This window comes from Battus philenor, unplaced genomic scaffold, assembly GCF_028537555.1.
Source record: "Battus philenor isolate CCGP_79_NKW_IND1 unplaced genomic scaffold, ilBatPhil1.0.hap1 SCAF_27, whole genome shotgun sequence".
Classification (NCBI taxonomy): Eukaryota; Metazoa; Arthropoda; class Insecta; order Lepidoptera; family Papilionidae; genus Battus; species Battus philenor.
Window position 1 is genome coordinate 9,930,096 of NW_027181690.1, and position 12,274 is coordinate 9,942,369.

Below are 12,274 nucleotides of genomic sequence, written 5' to 3' on the forward strand. Positions count from 1 at the left end.
GTATCTATATTTCAGTACTGCTAAATATAAGTTGGGACATAAGATTTCCAAAAGGACCTGTTGGTAGCGTCCTTGAGGTTGGACGTTGTGACGTTACGTTTGTGGCCTCTGGTCTCTATTCCAGAACTTAAAGGCCCCAGTGTCCATCCATTGTACTAGCTATGTCTTTTTTTTGCTTCGGTGGGGGAAATCTTCCAATGTTCAAGATGCCCTGCCTCTGGGGGGAGGACAGTGGTATGTGGGATTCCTACCCCCCCGGTGGTCGCCGTCTGCGCTAAACGGAGGACCGCGGTATCTCCCAGTCAGGGATCGTCACGCAATCTTCCCTCGCGCCGTGTTATTTTTCGATAGCCCGTCCCGGGGTATGCGTGGATACGCTACCCTCGTGGTGCTATCACGATGGTACGAGACCACGTCGAACCATCGTCCGCCTCAGAGTCGCCGAAGCTAGTGGGAGTTTAGGACCCCCACCCTAAACTCCCGGCTACTCGCTATGTCTGCTCTTCTTTTTACTCACCTTTAACAAACAGTGCTTTTTTCACGATATAAGATATAAGTCGCGCTTGATTCACTGTTAATCTTAATATTATTGACATATAACAGCTGTGTCAACGACGACAATGAAGCCGCACATCCTTCGCCGCTACCGTCGTATCTACAACCCTGATGAGTCGGCTTCCGTAGACGAGCATCCGTTCATGGCTGCGCTGCTGGTGAACGATAAACTCTGGTGCGGCGGCGCCATTATAGACTACGACACAATTCTCACCGCTGCTCACTGTCTGCAACTGTGAGATTAAGTTAAATTTCATTGTTTTAAATATATACATAATTAGCGGGCGGAAGTGAATTACCACCTGAAAAGCTTAAGGCGAGGACGTCGACGGAGGTGTGATCGAGATGAAGTATATTTATACGACCATTTACAATTTCGACCTCCACGCAATGGCAGCGACCACATCACTGAAGGCTTCCGAATTCGAATCGGCGTTCGATTTCAAATTGAAATTCGAACGTAGATTCGAATGAATATTTTCCCTCAAAAATGTTATGGCTGTTGTGGCCAGCGATACGTGAGCGTGAAAGTTTCACATTAATATACCAAACTGGCCTGATCATTTTTATGCAATAAAGTTGAAATTAAACTAATCTCAAAGGAACCATAAATAGCCTTTTTACTTGGAAAGGATAGTCTAAACTAAAACATATATTTATTCTTATAAATAGCTTCGCTATGCACCTCTGAAAAGTCAAAACGTTGATATAATGTACTTATACTACAAAATGGTATTATATAGGTCCCAATTTTTGCTATATGCTGCCAGGTTTAAAATGTTGATGATGTCGAAAAGAAATGTGGAATAGTGTTGCCACCTTTAGGATGGCTCGGCTAAATATCAGCTCTTGATTTCGTGGAACATCGTGCTGTTCGATTTATAAGTGATAATGAGTTAGTTTCTAAGAAACTTCTCAGCATTGAACATCGGCGTCTTCATCACCTTATCCCACTATCCCTGTTTTTCTATCGGACGACTCCCAAATCAAACCACTACCGCCTTTACTGTGGAGTTTCCTTGGAGGCGTAAGGATCATTTCAACTTAATATTTCTAATCAGCACAGACCGAGTATCGGTCATACTGGCTTTCTTATTTCCCGAGAATTATAACCTATGTGTGGGTTAACAAGCGACCTATAAAATATAAGAGCAACAACATGCTCTACATGCGTCTTCACACCGTACCAATAAGGCAATGTGTTCTTCCAACTCACGGATTTATTTAGTCCGAGGGAGAAACAGAAGTCTTGTATCCACAATGACCTAAAATATCTTATCATTTGCAGACAGTACAACAATCGATTCTTCCGTGAATACGTGAAAATGCTCACCGTCCGTGTTGGTTCGAGCAACGCCACATCCGGTGGTGAACTCTACAGGGTGACAGAGATCTTCTTCCACCCAAACTACAAGCCAAGCACATTGGAATTCAACTTGGCTATTGTTAAACTTCATAAGAACATAACTGACAGGTCTAACGTCAAAGCTGACGTCATTAAATACTCACGGAATAATATTGTGCCGGCGGACACTCAGATAACGTTCTTGGGATGGGGATCTGTGTGGGTGAGTGAACTTGCTACTTCATACTCAATTTTAACTGTGGCTTTAAAAAACATAGTAAGAAAAGGACCAATATATAGCTACTTCCGCTATGCAGCAGTATTCGTGCAGTAAAGTGCATTATTGGTCCTTTTCTTACTTAATATGACTTCTGCAAAATAACGCCTGAATCCATTAGATATTTAAAATTCATAGACACACACAAACGCACACACAACAGACATACATACTCCTCGTCTGTATTATTATATAAGGTTATGGAAAAAGTTCTTTCGCATTATGCGTTTAATATTTGATACGTATTTTTTTAGTTTATTTAAACTTAAGTATAGTACCTGGCAATAAATATTGCACATCGACTTTTGGAAAGAGACAAGCCACTGCTCAAAGACAAGTTTCTAGAAGATGGGTGGCAGCGTCCACTGCGTACCGTAATACTACACTGCGATCTTCAAATCACCTGCCAAGCGTGACAATTAGTATATCTCCCCACAGATATCTTTGGGGGAAAGCCTATACCTTGCAGTGAGCGTTGATGTGTTGAAACGACAACGATGAATGATACATTTAATTGAATATTTTTTTACTACAACCAAAGGCCGACGGTAGCTCCGGTGGTCAAGTACTGCTGCAGAAAGTAGTTCTACCCATCTACGACTTATTCGACTGTCAAGATATTTACGGACGGTTAGTATTTTTCATATTATATATATATAAAAACTTAGCTTATATATAGCCCTGAAATAAGTTTATACACCCAGGTAACATAATATAAATATAGAGTGTCCCGTAAATAAAAAGGCAGGTAATGCCACAGAAAATTAATTTCGTTAATGATTAACGCTTTTTTGTAAATTATTGCCATTCAAAAATGTTCATTAATAATTTTCGCAACCTGTAATATAATTTATAATACTATGTATACAAATCTTTACTCAGCTGTTTGTTAACTCTCTTTTATATATACGACAAACTAAAAGTCAAAAGTGTTATTTAAAAAAAACGTTTTGTCAAAGCATATTACCAAAATTATAAGTATATTCAACTTTTAATACTGTTAAAACCTTTGGCTATTTTGACGTTGATTTATGAGACATCTTGTGTATCGGTAAAAGATCTCCATTTAGGTAACTCGACAGATGATTTACAACTTTGAACTATAAAATACACCGTATTTAAATAAGTAAGTATATAACAATATTTGTAATATGTCAATATTTTTTTATTAATACAGACTAAAAATAAGCTTCTAGGTATGGTTTTTCACCAAGAGACAAGCAAGCAATTGGTGTTAACAGATTTTTTTTGCCACATAGATAGAAAAAATTGGTACGTTTTCTGGAAGGCGTCTGTGGTTGAATAATTTTATGTTATAAAATTTATTATTAATAGTCTACGGGTTTAAAGGGTGGATTCAAACTACCATCTATACATGTATTCTCCTCAAAATTAGTCCAAATGCAAAGACGACTGTAGCATAACTATCGGCGTCCGAATTCAAATCATCGGCCGAATTTTAATTCGAATTCGCACGAATTGTTTTAAACAAAATATTGTAGCCGTAAATGGCCAGTAATACGAAGCATTTTCAAATGAACGCTACAATATTAATTGACCATTAAATCCAATAAGCATATTGGGTATCGAGTAAGCTAACAATAAACTTATTTGATATAACATTTATATATACATTGCTATAATATTAGGTTAAAACCAAAAAGTGTAATTAAAAAACTATTTTTTTATTTTTGAGGTTTTCAATAAGACGAACCCTAATTTGAACGCAGTTGTATTAAAAAAAAAAACAATAAATTACAGAGAACTAGTGACACGTACGAACTTCTGCGCTGGATACATAACGATGCTGAAAAACGTCTGCAACGTACGTGTGGTTTATTTTATTATGATTCCATTCTTCTGAATTCATATTCTCATGTCATAGCGCTTCTCTAGTTACTTCTGTTCTGTCTTTCATCGTGGAATAAGAAACTTAACTATTTATCAATACATGGTTTCACAATGGAGGTGCCATGGGTCCATGGCGTTGTAGAAAGAGAGAGACACTTAACCTAATGGTGCTCGGAACTCATAATCCGCATAGCAGGTTTAAGAGAACCAACTTCACAAACTAGACTTCTTCCTATAAAACCAAATTTTACGTGACGCTTCCAGTGCCGCGTTAATAGCTTTGACAGATGTTCGCTCTTGACAGGTCTAAATCCTCTGGAAGGTTATCGAGATTTTTTGCTGTTCTACGTCTAGAACAGAAATATTGTTACTTTCATCACAAAATAATAAAACTATAACATAGATGAAATAACATGATCATTTAGTAAAAGTACAAATTAAAAAAATTACATTATCAAATTTTACATAACCTCGTCTTCTTATCACATGTTCATGTTCATAAACAAAGGAATGATTTCGTACTTATTCGCCATTACGTTCATTTTTCAAAATAGGTAGAGAAATTTTGGGAAATTACGGATAAAAATACGAAATATTGGATGCTTTTCTTTTATGGCCCCGCTATTAGGGACCTCTCATATATTCTTATCTTGTAGAACAACGCTTGACATTCACATACTTTTCTTTTTATTTCTTTACTCTTCTATCATTCACCGGATCTATCATTCCTCTTCTTTCATTCTATAATTTTCAATCATTCTTTTTCATACTAATTTTCATTCATTCATTGTTTCACGTCGTTGGCTTCGTTCCTCAAATATCACAGATACGGGTCATCATCACATTTTCTATGCCTTAATTTATGTTTGTTTTATTCTTATTTAATATGCTTGTTTATTTCACTTTATCACAATTTATCACATTATTGTGGATTTTTATTGTTTCTCCTTAATTACTTTTAATACGAGTTTTATTTTTGTTTTCTCTACCTTCTGTTTATTTGATTGCTTAACCAACATGTATCGGTTTTATTTCTTTTTATTGCGTTCTCCACTGTTTTTTTAGCGTTTGAGGAACGCTGGCTCGTCTTTGACATCGTTCATTAGCGAGGCGATCCTGTCCTCGCAAATATTTTGGCCTAGCCGGCATTCACAGGCAAACCAAGGTCCTCCGAATGCGGGACAGTTGACCACCAGGTACACCACAGTCAGGTCCAGTGGACAATTAATGTTAGCTTGTAACGTATACATACATAGCGTATTTTAGATAAATCCAAAATAAAATGGAACAGCTCGACATTTCGTATGTGGGTCGTGTGTGTTCAAGAAGCACGCGTTAAGGACTTCGAATATTAATCAGTAATATTAAATGCACAAGAATGTCTCCAGCTTACGCTTTTTAGTCATAACATTATCTTTGTTAATGTTCTTCTCATGGCTTTCCTTGTACGGAATTTTTTTTAATACATTAACTTTAAAATAAATTCAACTTTCATTTGCGGTCTAAAATAAGTCGGAACAGAAATATTGCAGTATCTAATTTCATTAATAACATAAAGATTTATAAATATTTTTTTGTATAGCATGACGCAGGAGGTCCAGCGATTTTGGACGGAGTCCTAGTGGGGATACTGTCGTTCTCATCCAAGAGATGTGATCTACCTGACCAACCAGCTGTGTTTTCTCATGTCGGAGCCGTTGCTAAGTGGATAGGTAAGAATCCCTAGCTTATTTTTTTCCGGTACAGATATATATTCTTGCCTTATTAGCATTTACACATTCCGCGCACTTGAGGAGACAGATTGCGGAAGGCGCCTAACATATAACTGAACTAATCAACGTATGCCCAGGAGTCCCTCGGGAATCTCGATTTGCCTATAATCTACACTCATCACTGTATCGTGTACCCATCACTACATAAGATCGCTCAGGCTACTTGTTCAGTTTTTCTAAACAAGGTTAAACACAAATCACATATTAATATACGACCTTCATTCATACAAATAACTGTGTGATTGGTCTAGTGATTCGCCTCTCAGGCACCCTTCAAATAGAATGTCGTCTCTCGATGAACAGTTCAAGCATTAGTCCCTTGTTATCTGTCTGTCGGACTCTGTCTATAATGATGTAACGGCACAAGCCGAAGCTTTCAAAATAACTTGCGAGCTTGCTAAAAAAATGGTTTAGGCTAAGCACTTGTAAACTAAATGAACTCAAACCTAGTAAAAATGTCAACAATGAAACAGCGATTATTGAAGTCATATTTCTGTTTAAAATTCTTTTCATCTGGCGACTTTGTAAAATTTCATGTGCACGGTTGTTCCTTAAGCCTAAATCAAAATATCTGTTAAATAATAGATAATTTTTGATTAAATATAATTTACAAAGTAAATTTTTTATTAAAACTGTGTTAAAAATAATATGATTTAATGTCAAATGTTCAAAGAGCAAAAATCTGTTATTAAAAATGTATTTATTTAAAGAATTTTTTTGTTTTCAGAAAATCTTACCTCAAGCCCCTAGAAGTAAATATCCAGGAACAGCAATAAAACAGTAATTAATTGTTTTACATCAATAGTATATTTCCTCTAATACTGTACACCAGCTTGCTACTCGATAAACACGAAGAAAATAAAACCTTTCAAAATCTTCATTGTTAAACGTTCATATATTTCTATTCAACATACAACATGGATTAACATACAATTTAAGAATTTAATTTTTAAATATGCGTTCTTAGCGGACCTTTGTTGTTATTTTCTTATTGGAATGATATCGAGCTGATTTCTCCTAAACATTTATAATAATTTATGTGAAATGTCAATTAAATTGGTGAAATAAGCATTGTTTTTTGTTTTTTATATATATATACAGCGAACGCGGCAGCGACGTGCTTTTCCCGCGCAACGCAAACGTCACTTTGACAGCACGCATTAAATATTGTGCCAAACGCCTACATTAAAACAGTGTAATAACAATAAGAACTATAATTGTTTTCGCATTAGATTTTAATTTGCGAACAGCGACAGACACGTTGACTTATTGTATGCGGTAGTTAACGTGGAGCTCTGGTTTGATGTCGTACACCAAGCTGAGAATATCTTGGATTACCTGTGAACCATTAACAAAGAATTAACAACTATGAAATATCAGACCTACTGATTTAATCAAATAAAGTTTGAAAAATATCAAGAAACAATTGATTAATTTGTTGATAAACATGTATCTGTTTCACTGAGGAATATGAACTTAACTGAGTAATATATTTAGTAGGAAATGTATGATATTTAAAAATAAATTTTAAGATAATAGTCAAAGGTTTCATCACTTACAGCCTCCTTTTGCGCTTGGACCATTTTGTTCATCTCCTCAATCTTCACTTTGGTCTCAGCATCAATTTTAGCCGCAACACCTTCCCGTGTGCCCATGTGCTATAACATAAGCCATTATTTAACTTCATAATGAAATGAAAATGACTGATCCTTATACAGAAACTGCAACTTATGCTGCACTAACACACTGGTGATTGTAATGTTAGATTTAAAAATCCTCACAATTATCCAATAAAAGCAGAGAGTTGAGTAAACGATGACCTTCAAGGATACTCTTGAATAGGAACCTTAAACTTTATCTGGGTATCTGGTAAGAGTTTTGGGGTTACCCACACTAGTAAAATAAATTATATAACAATACAGACTAATGTTTCTGAGAGTGCCCTTACACATAGTTACAGTACAAAGGTGTTCTGAAGCAAAAGTTAAAATCTAGTTTGAAAAAATCATAAATTGACCAACAAAATGTCATAGACAGACAAGATTCTTCTTTATTCTTCTTTCCATATTTTTTATTATAAGAACATCTGAATATAACATTTTTTAATGTCATCCGAATTATAACGAACTTGGATTTAAGAGTGTTATTTTAATAATGGGTAATAGACATATATGAAGACAAATCTCCAGCTGACTACATAGAGAAAAATTAAGAAAGCATTGCTTTTATTGAATATTGACCCATGTAATAGATTCTAACAACAATAAATCAGTCATATACTCTCCTTCTATGTTACTCCAGTTCTCTATATCAAAAAATTTAATCAATCTTACAACTCAATGCAAACTTAACCTAAAATCTGGCTGGTACCTGTAAATATTTACGAAGGCCTACTAAGATCAGTTTGTCTGAACTGACACTGAGACAGACCTGACAAGACTATGTTATATAAAAAGTATGATCAAAGTTATTTATAACTAAAACCTTGTATATCTTGCAATGTATATATTTTTATATAAAATAACAGTGAAAATGGTTTGTTTTAGACTAAAAATGGATAAGAACACAGTACATTTTTATCTCTCATTGTATCATGGAAAAATTCCTATATATGGAAGATGAAACTGATCTATAAATAGCATATAGCACTCACTTTGGCCTCAAACTCTTTGAACTGTCTCTCACGCTCCTGTCTGTACTTTTCAACCTCATCTTGGGCCTCCTCCTTGGCCTGCTTTAGGCGCTTAGCTTTCCCTGTAAGGATCATCAGTACCATATATAAATAAAATAGATACTACATAACTATATAAATTTGATATGTTATATGACTTATCTAATAAAAATTTTAAACAGAAACAATTGCTTATATTTAAAGTGTAATATTTAAATATCTCATAAATTAAATTTTAACTTAAAAAAAGGCTGTCTAAATGTAGTCTTACATAAGTCCTTATTGATATTCAAATCTGATTTCTGATATCCGTTTAAATATAATCAAGTTCTGATTGCAGATTTATTAGGAAAAAACTAGAAATAATATGAAGAAAACTAAACTTGTAAGATATTAAATTAGTGAAAATCAGAAAACTTAGTAATTCAGACTAATGTTTTCAAGCTTTTTAGATAATTCATGTTATCTTGGATCATCATAAGATTTCAGGGCCACAATCATGTGACGTCGAAATACAAGTACGAAATCATTCGTATTTCTTCCATATTTGTCGCCGTTATAATTACCATATGCTGCATTTACTACGATTACTTTGCAATAAAATTAATTACTCAAAGAAACAAAATAAAAATAACTGGACAAAGAATAGAAAATTTACTATAAGTCTTGAATTAATGAATATCTTTTATTTTAACTTACGCTTCCTTGCCTCGGAGACCTTTTCGGCAGCGCGCTTTTCAGCGGCCAGTAACTGCTGGATACCCTGTGTCTGACTCGCCATTCCTGATGATATTCACAAAAACTATGTCGAGTAAGAATCGAGACCAGGCCACAAATCAATAGCTGACTTGGACGCAAAGGGAAATAGTCATATGATTAATTTAGTTTCTCTATGTTGTCACAATTGGCGCTGTCATCAACTCGTGCTTTGAATTTCTTGCGTAAAATGGATTACATCTTTTAGCACTTTTTCTTGTTTCTCTTATAAGTATAAGTATATTAATAATAAAACAACTACATTGTATTATTTTACAAAAATATTGATTCGAGAATAAAGTATAACCGAAAATAATCGTAAAAAATTACAAATAGTACATTTACTCGTCCTGTAAACCGTATATTGGAACACATTTAATGTGAGCAAGTAAAAATATTGCTAGAAACAAAAAACATAGTTCTCGTCTTTAATATAGATGACACTTTTGTTAATTTGTTATGTTATTGATACAATTTTGGGAGTCCTGAAAATAAACACTAATATGAAAGTTGAATACCGAAATAATTTTTTTTGGATAATAAAATTCAATAAATATCTTTTCCATCAAAATATAATTAGTAGTCAAAAAAATTATATTTTGACCATTAACCGGGTTCATTTATTTTATTTCCAGGTGTACTAAGTTAAGTAGGTGTATTAAGTAAGTTCATTTATTTTATAAGTAAGTGTACAGCTAACATTTTTCTATATGACTATTTAAAAAATGATATTTAAAACTATAACTAAGTCGTTCCAGGAACTAAAAATTAATCGAATAACATAAATAATAATTTCTACAAAATTGTTACTAAAAAATAAAAAAACTTTTTAAGACTTTTAATAAGGAAATAACAAATTCCTACTAAATTTTTTAAAAATTACCTTATAAATTTGATGAAAAATTATTCAATCAAAACTACTTTTTTATTAAAATATATGTACAAAGAAATAATCTATGTTCGTCTCTTTCTAATATGAACAGTATTATGAAATAGTAACAACACTTGTTACCTTAAACGAATATTTTCATCTTCATTACTTACTATTGGCATATTACATTGCTTCGTAACTGTTACAGTTTATTCGACAGTTGCATTACTACAACGCAGTGGTCAGTAAAATAATGAAAGTGTCCGTATTAACGCAAAGGTTAAGAACCGCGACAGAAGCCAGTTGCTACGTCACATCGTTTCTTTATCATTTCGGTGGCAAACTTAACGTAGTATGGCCGTCGTATGGAAGTATTCACAGTTTTACTTCCACAAAGAATACGCGATAAACATTTCACAGAGCGAATTGCGAAAGACATTTCTAAACAAATTTTTCACGCGCGTGAGATAAACATTAAAAATTTAGTGTAACATCGTGTTATTAATTATAATAAATAACGTTTGACCTAAATATTTCTTGTTTTGTTCGTTTTAATATTTACAATTTGTAATCAAAATGTGGTTAATTAGTCAGCCTAATTCTGTGATCTTGGAAGTTAAAGTGGACCCTAACGCTATTGGACAAGACTGTCTTGAAAAAGTAAGTAATGTTATCATCACAACATATTGCATTACCTCATTTTTATTCAAACATATTAACAGTGAATGTTGTGAGAAAGTCGAAGTTCTTTGTTTATTATTTTTACTTCGTTGATTTAACAGTTATTGTTATAAATTTAAAATTTTAATATTAACAGTCTCTCTCTTGATCATTTAAGTTTCCGGATTCGTTTTAGAATTATAGTAATTTATCTCACAATAATGGCTGTTAAGTGAAACTATCGTCAAAAATCAAAGCACGTTTACGCTTCAATTGTGATTTACCTTGTGGACTTTGGACTCGGCATTGTTCACTCACCTTCATATACATTTTCCATCTAATAAGGTTACAGTATATTTTATATGACGCAAGTGATTGTTTTAATATCGATGATTATATCTATTGTTTTACAGCTTACTTTGTGTCAAAACATCTTATAGAAAGCCTAATTATGCATTTATTTAGAATACTAATGTTACCTTTACTTAGGTACTGATTGACTATGTTATCGATGTGAAATCTCGTCCTAACTGTATAATTATGTATTCAGTGTAGTATAATTAGAAAAAATGCTTAGAAGAGATACATTTACTCGGAATACTTTGTTACTGAACAATGCACAATATTTCAAAATTTTAACTTTGCCGCCAATTGCTATGCAGCCGCACATTATCCTTGTGTAATCTCTTCATCGCGATATCTTTCGGCGCTTAAATTCATACGCCTAAATTGGCTCGATTCCAGTCTATTTTGGAACGCATCTTGTTCTTATTTAAAAAAAGGCATTGCAACTGTATGCAAAATGTATCCATTAAAATGACCTTTTATTATGAACATTTTTTTATTAGTCGTTTAATTGCGTTACAATGTCGACCATTTTGAATTTTTCGAAAAATGAGATATAAATGAAACCTAAATTCTTAGATTTGTATTATAACACGCAACGCGTATTTCTCTCGCTAATCAGTAGTGTGTATTGATTGTTGTTCCGCTTTGAGAGAGGCGTCTCGTAGTGAAATTTTCGCTAATAAGATGTACCATCTTATATTTCAAGGTAAATTACACCCAGACATTGAAATTGCGGATATTTGACCGACTGTTACGAGGTCGAAATTATTTTCCGAAAAATTAAAATGATAATTTTTTTTAATATAAGTAGCATTATTACAATAAAAACTTATCAAGCCTGACTTTTATAAATATTTTTGTTTATATCTATTCGATCTGCTGTTAGCGGTTAAAATATGGCTTGGTGACGTCTGTTGACCATATATTTGTCGATATATCCGAACACGTTTTCGTACACCATCAGAACCTTCTGATCGACAAGTTACTAATTATTAAATATAAAAATAATAGTAGTTCCGGTAAATATTAACTATTACGAAATATCAATATTACAATAAAAAAGATTTCTTTTCCATATTATTTCTCAATATATATCTTTACTCGTTACTCTTTCACTTTTGTCTGTGGGAATGTTTGACAAAAATAACTAACTAGTGAGATACTAAAT

At 33.4% G+C, this 12,274-nt stretch overlaps 3 protein-coding genes across 3 annotated transcripts in view; 2 read left to right on the plus strand and 1 right to left on the minus strand.

The window, feature by feature from the left end:
* Positions 1 to 605: 605 nt before the first annotated feature.
* On the plus strand, positions 606 to 6,932 carry LOC137925389 (uncharacterized). Its single transcript, XM_068768820.1, has 6 exons — positions 606 to 790; positions 1,844 to 2,123; positions 2,719 to 2,807; positions 3,939 to 4,002; positions 5,611 to 5,740; positions 6,528 to 6,932. Exons 1-6 carry the CDS (start codon positions 621 to 623, stop codon positions 6,548 to 6,550), a joined length of 756 nt encoding a protein of 251 aa, XP_068624921.1. The 5' UTR covers positions 606 to 620; the 3' UTR covers positions 6,551 to 6,932.
* Vha13 (V-type proton ATPase subunit Vha13) lies at positions 6,677 to 9,338 on the minus strand. Its single transcript, XM_068768821.1, has 4 exons — positions 9,171 to 9,338; positions 8,454 to 8,554; positions 7,360 to 7,458; positions 6,677 to 7,138 (listed from the first exon to the last, which is right to left on the minus strand). The coding sequence occupies exons 1-4, from the start codon at positions 9,250 to 9,252 to the stop codon at positions 7,067 to 7,069; spliced, it is 354 nt and encodes a 117-aa protein (XP_068624922.1). The 5' UTR covers positions 9,253 to 9,338; the 3' UTR covers positions 6,677 to 7,066.
* A 982-nt stretch (positions 9,339 to 10,320) lies between these two features.
* dnr1 (defense repressor 1) overlaps positions 10,321 to 12,274 on the plus strand; it is a 65,819-nt gene continuing 63,865 nt past the window's right edge. Inside the window, exon 1 of the mRNA XM_068768797.1 lies at positions 10,321 to 10,758. Within this exon, the coding sequence (XP_068624898.1) occupies positions 10,675 to 10,758 (84 nt within the window). The 5' untranslated portion in view covers positions 10,321 to 10,674. The remainder of the gene's footprint in view (positions 10,759 to 12,274) is intronic.

Coding starts and splice junctions, on each gene's coding strand:
- LOC137925389 (XM_068768820.1), top strand. CDS start 621: ATGAAGCCGCACATCCTTCGCCGCTACCGTCGTATCTACAACCCTGAT. Junction 2,124..2,718: donor TGGGATGGGGATCTGTGTGG/GTGAGTGAACTT, acceptor CTACAACCAAAG/GCCGACGGTAGCTCCGGTGG. Junction 5,741..6,527: donor AGCCGTTGCTAAGTGGATAG/GTAAGAATCCCT, acceptor TTTTGTTTTCAG/AAAATCTTACCTCAAGCCCC.
- Vha13 (XM_068768821.1), bottom strand. CDS start 9,252: ATGGCGAGTCAGACACAGGGTATCCAGCAGTTACTGGCCGCTGAAAAG. Junction 8,555..9,170: donor GGTCTCCGAGGCAAGGAAGC/GTAAGTTAAAAT, acceptor TGATCCTTACAG/GGAAAGCTAAGCGCCTAAAG. Junction 7,139..7,359: donor TCCAAGCGCAAAAGGAGGCT/GTAAGTGATGAA, acceptor AATGGTTCACAG/GTAATCCAAGATATTCTCAG.